The 13209-nt window shown below is 50.6% G+C and overlaps 1 protein-coding gene across 1 annotated transcript; it reads left to right on the top strand.

Moving 5' to 3' along the window:
• Positions 1 to 1725: 1725 nt before the first annotated feature.
• rps6ka5 (ribosomal protein S6 kinase, polypeptide 5) lies at positions 1726 to 12091 on the top strand (the record flags this gene model as incomplete). Its single annotated transcript, XM_084438929.1, has 15 exons — positions 1726 to 1897; positions 2170 to 2285; positions 2495 to 2596; positions 3002 to 3085; positions 3315 to 3418; positions 3707 to 3857; positions 4038 to 4199; positions 5347 to 5472; positions 5761 to 5894; positions 6529 to 6622; positions 8648 to 8818; positions 9039 to 9230; positions 10707 to 10866; positions 11237 to 11400; positions 11810 to 12091. The coding sequence occupies exons 1-15, from the start codon at positions 1741 to 1743 to the stop codon at positions 12089 to 12091; spliced, it is 2199 nt and encodes a 732-aa protein (XP_084295055.1). The 5' UTR covers positions 1726 to 1740.
• Between the last annotated feature and the right edge of the window lie 1118 nt (positions 12092 to 13209).

The following is a 13209-nucleotide window of genomic DNA, read 5'->3' as shown; positions in this document are numbered from 1 at the left end:
CAGGCTCCAGCATGCTTAGACAGCTACTGCTGCTGCCCTAAATATTCTGGTCGTCATCTTGGCTGTCATTTTTGCTTTGACTGTGATGTTCAGCCTTTACCTCCTAATTGAAAGCTCCCGTATTGATGGACATGGTCGGATTTGTTTGGAGCCTACTCAAGACAGGAAATGAACGAGGCGCACCTGCTCTCCTGTAAACACCAGTGGCAATCCTATGCTGACCATAGTGACCTAACTGGGGTCATGTTGTCAGCTACCTATTAGTTAGCCTATTGTAATGAAAAATGTTCATTAGTGGCGTGTTGGGTCACTGAACATTACTGACCTTGTTGGATATGAAGCCATTTGTTTTTGATAGTAATGTAAGGTTCAGTGTTCATTTGTTTGTTGAAGGGATATTAATACTATTCATAGTCTACGCTTTATCATAATACATGTTAGTATTCTGGCCAATTCAATGAAAGGATTAGTCATGCCATGCTCTGCTCAAGGTTACTAACCTACCCAACCTGTACCCTTCAGGCCTGTGGCAGGGGTCTGAATAAACCAGTCAAATCTATTTATAAACACTGAAATTAATCTAGGCCCTTGGAGTGGTTGTCAGGGTTGTTATGTAACTTGAACCTAACTGCAAAGTTGGCAGCTGCCTCAGCATGCTTGTAGTCTAATCCCGTTAGTGGCATCTGCCTAATTTGTGAGAAAGCTATAGAATTTATATCAAGAGTAGGAAAGTGATTTTTAAGTCTAAGTTTTTCAGCTTCTATTTATACCTGCTATTGCGCAACAACAAGAGTCAGAATGACATGTGATAGATTAAATCTACTTCCCTCCTTACTCAATGTTCTCTATATCCGGAGTGTGAGACAGAAGGAATGTGTTCACTACAATGGACACACATGTCAAGCACAGTAGGGCGTGGCTGCAGGGCTAGACCACACAGGCATGCACAGCAACAGGTTGTGTTAAAAAAAAGGCACAGCAAAAGGTTGTGTTTTTTTTTTTACAAATTAAGTTTTCTTTCTTCTCTGGTTGATACTGTACACCCATGGCTACTACTAACCTACACATTTTCTGTCTTATTCTGTTTGGATGAATTAAAATAAAGATTTCAAGTTTATTTGTCATTTTTTAATTTATTGAACCTTTATTTAACTAGGAAAAGACACATTGATAATACAGTATGTTCAAGAGTACCGCATACAATGAAATGCTTAGAATGCTGCTTTCCATAATCCTGGCCTTGACTGACATCCTTCCACAGATACTTGGTTCTTTTTTCTTTTTTTTTCAACTGAAACAGTCTGATCTACTAATATTTAGATTCAGATCAGTGTTCAGTTATTCACATCCCTTGGCAACAATAGATGATGTCAAGCACATTCGTCTTATCAGCAGAACATATCTCTCACTCTCCCCCCCCCCCCCCTCTCTCTGTCTATCTCTTCTTACTACATGGTTTTATCTGCACCTGCAGCCAATCTGACTGGCCATGTGGAGAGGGTGGGCATTGAAAACTTTGAGCTGCTGAAGGTGCTGGGCACCGGAGGTGAGTGGTGCTGCTCAATCCCGGTCCGACCTTGGGAGTTTGTAACGGGATCACGAATATGAAACGTTTGGTCGCTGCGCGCTTGTTCACCTGCTCGCTCTTTGATCTTTCGTGGTGATGTCACTGTGTCAGCCTACGGCAAAGTATTCCTGGTCCGCAAGGTGAGCGGGCACGACGCCGGGAAGCTGTACGCCATGAAAGTGCTGAAGAAAGCCACCATCGTGCAGAAGGCGAAGACGGCGGAGCACACACGGACAGAGAGGCAGGTCCTGGAGCACATCCGCCAGTCGCCCTTCCTCGTCACGCTGCACTACGCCTTCCAGACGGACACCAAGCTGCACCTCATCCTCGGTGTGAACCCCTCCTGTTTCATTTAGCCTTTTTGAATGATGGGAATGAGGGACCGTAGACTTCCTTCATTGGTTAGCCCACAATTTACCCATAAATGAAAGGCTATCTGTCATCAGCTGATAACCAGAGTATGACCTAGTCCTATACCTGTGTTGTTTTCACTTTGCCCTGTTGTGAAATGACTAAATCATTTTAGTAATGCCTTTTCGATTTAGAATATGTACTGTTTAGCCAGACCACAGGATTCCTTTATTCTGGTTTTGTGTCAACAGATTATGTTAATGGTGGGGAGCTTTTCACACACTTGGTGCAGAGAGTACGATTCAAGGAGCAGGAAGTGGCTCTGTACAGCGGAGAGATAGTGCTTGCACTGGAGCACTTACACCAGGTAGACTGACTGTTTCTCAACGTTTGGCTTCTTCAGCCACGTAGTCCTGTACTCTGTTTTGATGTGTTGTTGATATCGCCTCTGCAGTACCACAACTGCACATACTGTGTGCAAACAGGGAATTTGTATTCATATTTCATCTCCTCAAAACAGGGACTATTCAGAGTTTGCTTACCATAGCCACTATGTATTCCTTTCTGTTGTTGCAGCTTGGGATTGTCTATCGAGACCTGAAGCTTGAGAATATCCTGCTGGACTCAAGTGGTCACATCGTACTCACAGATTTTGGCCTTAGTAAAGAGTTTGATGAGGCAAGTCTCAAAAATTAATGTATTGATGATGAAATATATGATGAAATATACAATTGTAGATCTTGTGTATAATGCCTGTCCTTGTGAAATAGTTACTTGAGTAAACTTTTTTTTTTTTATGGTAAAAGTTTATTTTTTGGTGTCAAGCCAGACTGTGAGAAACATCTTGTCTCTCTTCCATTAATGGATGAGTGTGTACCCAGGACCAGAGACCACCCAGAATGTGCCTGAGAGTGTAGCTAGCCATTACACAGTTTTGTTTGATGTCTAACCTACTCCAGAAAGCGTTATTCTGATTTATACCGTTTTAAAAGTCACTTTCAAGAGCACTTTTCAACAGAAATTCAACGTAAACACAGTGTGTGTGGTGTGTGCGTGCGCGCGCGCGTGTGCGTGTGCACACAGGTGGAGAGGGCCTACTCTATCTGCGGCACCGTTGAATACATGGCCCCAGAGATAGTGGAAGGTGGAGAGTCTGGGCATGACAAGGTAAGTCGCAGCGCATGTTCTCGCCACCACTGCCCCCCCCCCCCCCCCCACCAAGCAAAGATTGTCACAGAAACGGATTAATTAATTTTTTTGTCCATTGCCTGGCTGATAAATGGGTGTCGAGACCTCTCAGCAAAGTAGCATGGGGCACCAGTGAGAGCCGCCTGGTGTGTGTACCATACTACCATGCTGTGTGTGACGTGGCCTGTCATGCACTGACGTGTTCCAGGCCGTGGACTGGTGGAGTCTGGGTGTGCTGATGTACGAGCTCATGACCGGTGGATCCCCCTTCACCGTCGACGGAGATGAGAACTCCCACACGGACATCGCCAAGTAAGGCTTCTTTCATAACTCCTAACCTTGGAGGGATAGGCTCTTTTTTATTTTTATGAATGATTAGTGGATGTCTGCTGTGCTGACCATTCATCAAACACAGATCTGGTATTATATACAGTACATGTTTAAATGAGGACAGGCACAGTGTAGTTTGAATAAAATGTAAACTGATCCCCCGCCCATGAACAGTAGGATCACACACGCCTTAACAACAAATTAATATCACCATTTGGCTGGGCGGTCGACCTTGACCGTCTCCCCTTTCCTTCCTCCCGTCAATCACAGGAGGATCTCCAAGAAGGACCCTCCTTTCCCCAAAGACATGGGACCGCTGGCCAAAGATCTCATCCAGCGACTGCTCATCAAAGACCCTACGAAGAGGCTGGGCTCTGGTCTGTCTGGAGCTGAGGACATGAAGAAACACCCCTTCTACCAGGTGACCGGCTCTCCCACCTGCCAGCATGCCAGGCTTATGTAGACCCCCCAGCCGCTATCATCCGTCCTGAGGCAGACCTACCAACGTTCAGACAAATTGATGACGTTTTTTCCCCCCCCCAAACAGCCCCCAAGGAGACACGGAAGCTGACTAAACGGTTTCGTACAATCCCCCTTTTAGAAAATTAACTGGGAGGACTTGGCAGCTAAGAAGGTCCCAGCCCCGTTTAAGCCGGTGATAAGGGACGAGCTGGATGTCAGCAACTTTGCGGAGGAGTTCACAGAGATGGACCCCACCTATTCTCCCGCAGCCCTGCCTCAGAACTGTGACCGTATCTTCCAGGTGAGGGGGGGAGGGATCTAGGACAGCCCGCTTTCATCTCCCCACGCTTGGAGACTGGAAAATTCTCTGCGCATATCTATATTTGATCTCTGCATTGCGTAATTGAACTCAAAATGGAGTGAACTTTCCAAGATCCTCAATAGGTTGGGTTAAGTCAACATGAGCTTGTCTGTGTGCATTGGTATTCAAATTGACTAAAGACGTTTCACCGAAGGCCTGTTATTATAGCCACATGGAGCACTGATGGAGGTAACAGATGTGAAGAGTATTTCTGATGTAGCTGTCAGCCATAATGCAACCCAGAGCTCGGTGCCAGCTGATGGCTGTCTGATGTATTACATGATATTTCAACTCTCAATTGCCTTCTGGATCCTTGAGCCTGGCAGATCAATAGATCCATTAAGGGGCTTCTCTCCTGGAATAAAAGATTACGGTTTTGAGAGAATCACCATATCTGCCTCCATCCTTTCATTGCCAACTTATATTTGGCTTCTCTCACATCTGCCTTTCACATACACTAACATTACGTAGGCGCTATAATTCAACAGCCTGGGAACCGCAATCCTGACTTTTAGCCATGTGCCCCCCCCTTTCCGACACTACACAAAACAACATTAAATTGCATTAGGCGTTGAGGTTTAATTTCTCACCATGGGCAATCAAATACCGAAGCCTTGCAATTTAGGACCCTTCATCCATTCATCTTATCTATCCCTCCTTCCGTCCATCCATGTCTGCCGCTGCGTGCCACAGCTGTGTGTGTGTGTGTGTGTGTGTGTGTGTCTGTCTGAAAGAGAGAGAGAGATGCTGTCACATGGCCCTAGGGCCCTCCACAGCTGCAGCGAGGCACGCGGCCTGTGGTTCGCAGATGACATGTCTAACAATGAGAGCAGCTGGACACCCGGTGTCAACCTCAGGCCACAGCGTTAAACCGCTCTGTCAGGCGCTTGTTATTCTAAACTGAAGCACGAGAGGGGCCGAATTTGCAAATTGAGTGAATTTTTCAGGTTTGGGAGTTTTAAAATGCAGCAGACAGGCCCTGGTGCTCTCTCTGCCTGGGGCTGGCTTCGTCTCCTCCTGCTGCTGTGTTTATCCTCACATGCTAAGCCCTGCTTCTTACTGCGTGTGTGTGTGTGCGTGTGTGTAGGGTTACTCCTTCATGGCTCCCTCTATCCTGTTCAAGAGGAATGTGGTGATGGACGACCCGGTCCAGCTGTGTGGGGGTTCTGAGAGGCCTGGCTCTGCTGCCGTGGCCCGCAGCGCCATGATGAGGGTAAGACGGATGGAGAGGTCTGGATCACTTACGCCTGACGGCAAGGCTGCCTTTTCCCTCCTTTTTTTGTACCACAAGCTCAATTTAATAAAAAAAAAAAAAAAACGTATTGCTTTTTATGTATCTGACCTCCTGCACATTGCATGGTCTTTTCTAGTACTATGTTTATCGTGGTGCGCATTGGCGGTGCGTTCAGTTCTGATCATCTAATGTGTGGCGTGTGAGGCAACTGACAAGTGGGATATAATGCATGTGGTGGCATTAAGAGCCTTAAACATCTCTCTGCAGGACTCTCCGTTCTACATGAACTATGAGATGGACCTGAAGGACAGCGCCCTGGGAGAGGGCAGCTTCTCCATCTGCAGGCAGTGCACTCACAAGAAGTCAGGCCAGAAATACGCCGTGAAGATCGTCAGTAAGAGGTACCGCACCAGCTCACGGCCTTCTGTCAGATTTCCTCTTCTTAAAAGTATTCACTCAGACTGAGTTGCCATTAAATGGCAAATTTTCATTACACTTGATTATTCAGTCTGAACAGGCTGCCACTGCAGCCGTTTTCCTAGATGGCCCGTTGCCGAAGGAGTCCTCAGCGAATAGTTCATCTAACCAATCACGTTGCGCAGTTTAATTCCGTCATCGCATTCAAAGGCCACTTCCAACTGGGAAATCACTCTGGACGAGAGAGCCTTTCCAGACACTAAATCGCATTTCGAAAATTCAGATTCAGGGGCTGGAGCCAGGCTACAAACACAACACACTACCTCTCTGAGACCTCCGACCATGTGAGTGGCGCGTTTGTTAAAGAGCGCGTTCCCCGCAGGAGCCCGGGCTGTGATGGCACTTGTAAGCCGGTGGAAGAGAAGAATGTGACGAGAGCGGACGCCGCTGTGGCGACAGACGAGCAGGCTGCGCTCGTGACCTGCGGAGAGGACGCACCGTCTGATGGCAACACGCTGTCGCTGTGACCCGTGATCGTGCCCAGCACTGACCTTTGTGCCGGCGGAAGTGCTAGAGATGTGTTCTAACTGGCGGTTGACCTGTCTCCTGTGTTGTTAGGATGGAGGCCCAGACACAGAAAGAGTGCGCAGCTCTGAAACTCTGCGACGGCCACCCTAACATCGTCAAGCTACACGAGATCTACCATGACCAGGTAGGTTCTGGAGGGGTGGCGCTGGGTTCTGGACTGGTTCTGGTGTGGTGGTGGCACTTGGTTCTGGAGTGGTGGGGCTTGGTTCTGGAGTGGATGATGATGCTTGGTTCTGGAGTGGATGATGATGCTTGGTTCTGGAGTGGTGGGGATTGGTTCTGGAGTGGATGATGATGCTTGGTTCTGGAGTGGATGGTGGTGCTTGGTGCTGGAGTGGATGGTGGTGCTTGGTGCTGGAGTGGATGGTGGTGCTTGGTTCTGGAGTGGATGGTGGTGCTTGGTGCTGGAGTGGATGGTGGGGCTTGGTTCTGGAGTGGTGGGGCTTGGTTCTGGAGTGGATCCTGGGACTTGGTTCTGGAGTGGATGGTGGGGCTTGGTTCTGGAGTGGATGGTGGGGCTTGGTTCTGGAGTGGTGGACTTTGTTTTGGAGTGGATGATGATGCTTGGTTCTGGAGTGGATGGTGGTGCTTGGTTCTGGAGTGGATTGTGGGGCTTGGTTCTGGAGTGGATTGTGGGGCTTGGTTCTGGAGTGGATTGTGGGGCTTGGTTCTGGAGTGGATGGTGGGGCTTGGTTTTGGAGTGGATGGTGATGCTTGGTTCTGGAGTGGATGGTGGGGCTTGGTTCTGGAGTGGATGGTGGGGCTTGGTTTTGGAGTGGATGATGATGCTTGGTTCTGGAGTGGATGGTGGGGCTTGGTTCTGGAGTGGATGGTGATGCTTGGTTCTGGAGTGGATGGTGGGGCTTGGTTCTGGAGTGGATGGTGGGGCTTGGTTCTGGAGTGGATGGTGGGGCTTGGTTCTGGAGTGGATGGTGGGGCTTGGTTCTGGAGTGGATGGTGATGCTTGGTTCTGGAGTGGTGGACTTTGTTTTGGAGTGGATGATGATACTTGGTTCTGGAGTGGATGGTGGAGCTTGGTTCTGGAGTGGATGGTGGAGCTTGGTTCTGGAGTGGTGGACTTTGTTCTGGAGTGGATGATGATACTTGGTTTTGGAGTGGATGGTGGGGCTTGTTTCTGGAGTGGATGGTGATGCTTAGTTCTGGAGTGGATGGTGATGCTTAGTTCTGGAGTGGATGGTGGGGCTTGGTTCTGGAGTGGATGGTGATGCTTAGTTCTGGAGTGGATGGTGATGCTTAGTTCTGGAGTGGATGGTGGGGCTTGTTTCCTGACAGTGAGTTGTAGTTGTGTGGAGGATCTGGGTGGAGACTAGCCTTATTAAGTCACAGAAAGGGAACAAAGTAGATTAATGGGAAAGCAAGACACGCCCCGTGGGATGTCTTTTATAAACTTCTCACTGTGCACCTGCATCTCATATTATTTCTATTTCCATGGTGCAGCTGCCTGCAACAACAGCACCCGTTATATACTAGGTTTTTACATAAATGAATGGAACCTTGATTTTTTTATTTGCATAAAAATAATCTAGCAAAGAAGCTTTCTGCACTTGATCTGAATAAGTGTGCCTTGTATCTATGTTCGTCATTGGGTAGAAGTGTGTGCATGTGTGTGTGCGTGCGCGTGCGTGCATGCGTGGGGAATGCAAATGTCTGTGTTTGCGTGTGTGTGAGAGTGTGTGTGCGTGTGTGTCGCTGGCAGAATGGGCTGATGCAGCGGGAGTTCGTTAGCCCGGGCCCTCCAGGGTCAGGAGCCCCACTTCAGCGCTGATGAGCTTTTGCGGGGTCGTTACTGTACCTCGGAGGCCTCTGACCCAGATCAAAGCCGAGCCGCCCGGCCCCTCCCCAGCTTTTGTTCCTCCAGCGCCGAGGCTAATGAGAAACCCTGCACACTATTCCCTCACTCCGGGCCCCGTCTCTCACTCTGTTACGGTTTGATCTGGAAACGCTGTGGTGTGGGGGGCAGGATGGGGTTGTTGATGTTTTTGATACAGATTTGAAGCTGCGTTTCACGTCGAGAGTTCATCCCAGCACTTCCTTCCTTTCCAGCGAGGGTGGACGATGCTTACCGTAACTGCAGTAAAGTTAAACAGTAAACAGTAAAGTGTGTGCGTGCGTGCGTGTTTCCCTCCAGCTGCACACGTACCTGGTGCTGGAGCTGCTTGGTGGCGGGGAGCTGCTGGAGAGGATCCGGAGGAAGCAGCACTTCAGCGAGACGGAGGCCAGCCGCATCATGCGCCGGCTGGTGTCGGCCGTCAGTCACATGCACGACGTGGGCGTGGTCCACCGGGACCTCAAACCCGAGGTACGGGAACGCTGCCTCCGCGGCGTCCCATTTCCTCAGCGGGCTAAACCCTGACCGGCGCCACGCGCAACGGTGTCCGCGGGTAGGAACGGCAGTGGCCGTTTGAAAACCTGGGAGATATTTGATTAGACGGCTCCCGCTAGCGAGACGCGCTCATCCGTGGCGAGGGGAGCGGGCGTGACTCATTTAAATCTCTTTGTGTCTTTGAATGATCTTGCAGAACCTGCTGTTCACGGACGAGAGGGAGAACTCTGAGATAAAGATCATAGACTTCGGCTTCTCCCGGCTCAAGCCTCCCGACAACCAGCTCCTGAAGACTCCCTGCTTCACGCTCCAGTATGCCGCCCCAGAGATCCTCAAATACGACGGCTACGACGAGTCATGTGACCTGTGGAGCCTGGGGGTGATCCTAGTGAGTGAGAGGAGAGATGGGAGGGGGGAGAGCATGGATGGTCAAAGAGGAGAGAGGGGAACATGTCAGGACAGTCAGAGAGGGGAGAGGAGAGAGGAGAGGAGAGAGGAGAACATGTCAGGACCGTCAGAGAGGGTAGAGGGGAGAGGAGAGGAGAGGTGAGAGTGTTGCTCAGTCCTAAACTAAGCAAGCCTATTATCAAGCCTGTGATGCTGCCCTGCAAATTGGTTTCTCTTAATCCTGGAATCAGGCTGTCTAGTCCTCTCTAGCATTCAGAGATTAAAGATAGAAAGTCGAAATTGGGAGAAATGCTTTAGGATTTCCATGTGTTAATATTCACAGGGAGCCCGTCGGTATAATATTCTCAATCTCGCGTTTTAAGACGGCCAAAGAGCTCTTCATGTTTGTGGTGGTGGCGTGTCTCTGGTTTTGTTTCTGGTTATCAGTTTAACATGACACCCGGCGCTGGGCGGCATCCTGTGGTGCGCTGACACAGTTTGATGTTCACCACGAAACAAAGTGCTGCCGTGTGAGCTTTTGCTTCCCGCCAGAGGAAATGTCTCTCAGTGGCCCTCTGCAGAGGAGAATCAAGAGGAGCAGTAGAGAGAGAGGGAGGGAGGGAGAAGAGAGCAATTTGCCCGCCTGGCCTCTCGCGTGTACAGAGCCTGGTCTCTCTCCACTAGCCGCTCCGTGCCGTCGCCCCCTGGGGGAGAGAGTAGAGCGGTGCGCCCACCACCGCCGCCTGCTGCGTGGAGCTGATACTGGCTCCTGACAGGCGTATAGAGTGCCCTGGAAGCATAGCGAGCCATGGAGAGGGAGAGGAGACACACACACACGCGCACAAACACGCACACACACACGCCACAGAGAGAAGGAGAGAGAGAGAAAAAAAACGCACTACTCAGCATGTACTGCCCAAGGTTTTGTCTTTAATGAGGATTAGAGGTTAACTGTAATGAGGCCAAGGTGAGAGTGCTGCTAGCGATACTCTCTGTGCCAGCTGTCCTCTCACAGTCAGCTATAGGTCCACGCTAACTGCTTGCTGGACTCCTGCTGCCCGGCTGATCGTGATTGCAGAGTTTCTAGCAGAATCAGCAGAAACCGTTTCAACCAACACCCATGTGGTAGTTCCTTTTTAGAACGTTTGATCATTTAGGGGGATAAAAACATAATCTGGCAACAAACAGATCAAACTTGCCGTTTGCGTTGCATGCAGAGCGACCTCGCTCGCTTTTGTTGACTCGAACGTGTGAGACGAACTCGGGAGCTATGCCCAGTGCCGATGCCTACGAGTCCCAGCAGGCTCGCTAACCTCACGTTCCGAGGCTACCCGTTCTCAACAGTTTAATCCGGGAGCCGGTGTCCCGGATGACCCGAGACTAGCAGGTGTTTCTTGTGATGCTGTGTGAGTCCAGCCCTGGTCAGCTCTGAGACTGTGTTAACAGCGGGGCGGGGCGGGGTCTCTGTGGTTTGCAGTACACCATGCTGTCGGGCCAGGTGCCCTTCCAGTGCCAGGGGAAGAGCCTGGCACACACCAGCGCCGAGGAGATCATGACCAAGATCAAGCAGGGAGACTTCTCCTTCGAGGGCGAGGCCTGGAGGAATGTGTCCCAGCAGGCCAAGGACCTCATCCAGGGTGAGGAAAGGGTCCAGCAGTCAGGTCTTCACCTCAGATTCACCGCAACCACAGTGTGCCCCCCCCCCCCCCCCCCACACACACACACACAACAAACACACACACACACACACTTACATTAAACGTGACCTTTTGGTTCATTCCATCCAACACCCCCCACCATTCTCACTGTTGGCGCCTGGGGTGTAGTGGAGGGTAAACCCAACCACCTCTTTAAAATGAGGCTGAGACTTTACTCACCTACTTTCTGATCAACCGCGTCAATCAACGAGGGGAAACAAGGTGGGTCAACTCTGCCCTCGGCGGAGAGGTCACCCGCCCCTGTATTTCCCACTGCAGCCCTGGTTAGCGTGCGTTTCTCTGCCCACAGAGCTCCTGACGGTGGACCCCATCAAGAGGATCAAGATGAGCGGCCTGCGCTACAACGCCTGGCTGCAGGACGACAGCCAGCTGTCCTCCAACCCCCTCATGACCCCCGACATCCTGGGCTCCTCCACCGCCTCCGTCCACACCTACGTCAAAGCTACCTTTAACGTAAGGGGGTAAGGGGGGGGGGGGGGTTACTACAGTAGTCAAGGTGCAGAGGAGGAAGAATGGTTCTCTTTGATCGTCTCTCATCGGTGCCGAAGGGCTGGGTGGGATCCCACGGACATGGAAGTCCTGGAAAATCGTGAAAGTTTTTCATTTTCCAGGCCTGGATATATTCTGAAAAATGATAAAATATCCAAAAAGCTCTGGAAATTGACCCGAAATGATCATTTGGGTTCTAGCAATTCATTTGTAGCTGTAAGGCTACTTCACGCATTAGCCATGGAAATTTAAGAAGTCCATGGAAACGTTTTGACATGTCATTGGTATAAATGAGTGGGAACCCTGGGCTCTAAAGGGCTGAAAGGTGTGTGTTTTTCTGTGTCCGGTTCCTCCGTCTCCCCGCGGCGACCAGGCGTTCAACAAGTGCAAGCGGGAGGGCTTCCACCTGCAGACGGTGGACAAGGCGCCGCTGGCCAAGAGGAGGAAGATGAAGAAGACCAGCACCAGCACGGAGACGCGCAGCAGCTCCAGCGAGAGCACCCAGTCCTCCACCTCCTCCTCGCAGTCGCACGACAAGACGGCGTCGGAGGGCGATGCCGCTGCTGCCCCGCAGCCCGCCGCCGGCACGCCCCTGGGGACGGACGCCGAGCAGGCCCAGCCGCCGCCGCCTCCGGCCTTCCCCTTCTCCGACTGAACGACAGAAGAGACCTCCTCTCTCTCTCTCTCTCTCTCTCTCTCTCTCTCTCCTTCTTTCACCCTCTCCCTCCCACTAGTTCGCGGCCACATGCATGGACAAGCGCACGCCTCCAAACTGACGCATGCAGCAGGAGAAGCACCCACCACGTCAGCCATCACTAGCAATACACCCTCTCTCTTTCACACTCGCAGACACAGACCATTAATCAGGTATGTGACCAGAAGGACCTGGAGATTGAAAGGGCTGCCCGACTCCGCCAGGGGCCATACAGTAGGGAGAGCTAGAGGGTCCATACAGGGGCCATACAGTAGGGAGAGCTAGAGGGTCCATACAGGGGCCATACAGTAGGGAGAGCTAGAGGGTCCATACAGGGGCCATACAGTAGGGAGATTTAGAGGGTCCATACAGGGGCCATACAGTAGGGAGAGCTAGAGGTGCACAGCTGCAGTCTCTGTCCAGCAGAGTGTGTGAGCCAAGCAGAGAGGACTTCACTTTGGCCCCCGCTACGCTCCAAACTGCTCCCTGCTCACAGGAAAATATCTCACTCTCAGAATTCGCTCAATTTGTTGTTTTATCCTGTTTAAGGATATGTCATCACGTCCCCGTCCCCCCCACCTGTGTGCAAAGTAATTTAAATGTGTAACAGTAATGAAATTGCTAAATTGGCTTACATGGGAGATGTAGCTAATGACCTAAAGTTGCACAGAATGCTGAATTGAGTGGTGAGATGGAAATTGCAGCGCCAGCGTGACTGTGCAGACTGTTGTTGAATAGATACTGTGCAGACTGTGTTGTTGAATAGATACTGTGCAGACTGTGTTGTTGAATAGATACTGTGCAGACTGTGTTGTTGAATAGATATTGCCCAGAGCTTGCGGGGTGAGGGGTAGCAGATGGGAAACTAGAGCGAGGCAGAGAGCAGACTCTCCATTTTTGGAAACCTTGCTCTGGGCAAACATGTGCTCTGCACGCTACTCTCTGCTCACATGGCTGTCTGTCAGGGGAACGTTCTGCTGGTCCCCTCATGGGTTTGTGTAATAGTTTAACAGGACGGGGAAACGCAAGCTGCAGCACTGCATCTTCTAAACTGAGGATACTATTTATATGTGAATATA

This window comes from Borostomias antarcticus (genome assembly GCF_949987555.1).
Source record: "Borostomias antarcticus genome assembly, chromosome: 5".
Classification (NCBI taxonomy): domain Eukaryota; kingdom Metazoa; phylum Chordata; class Actinopteri; order Stomiiformes; family Stomiidae; genus Borostomias; species Borostomias antarcticus.
The sequence above is the reverse complement of the archived record's forward strand: the minus strand, read 5'-3'. Positions and strand labels throughout refer to the sequence as shown.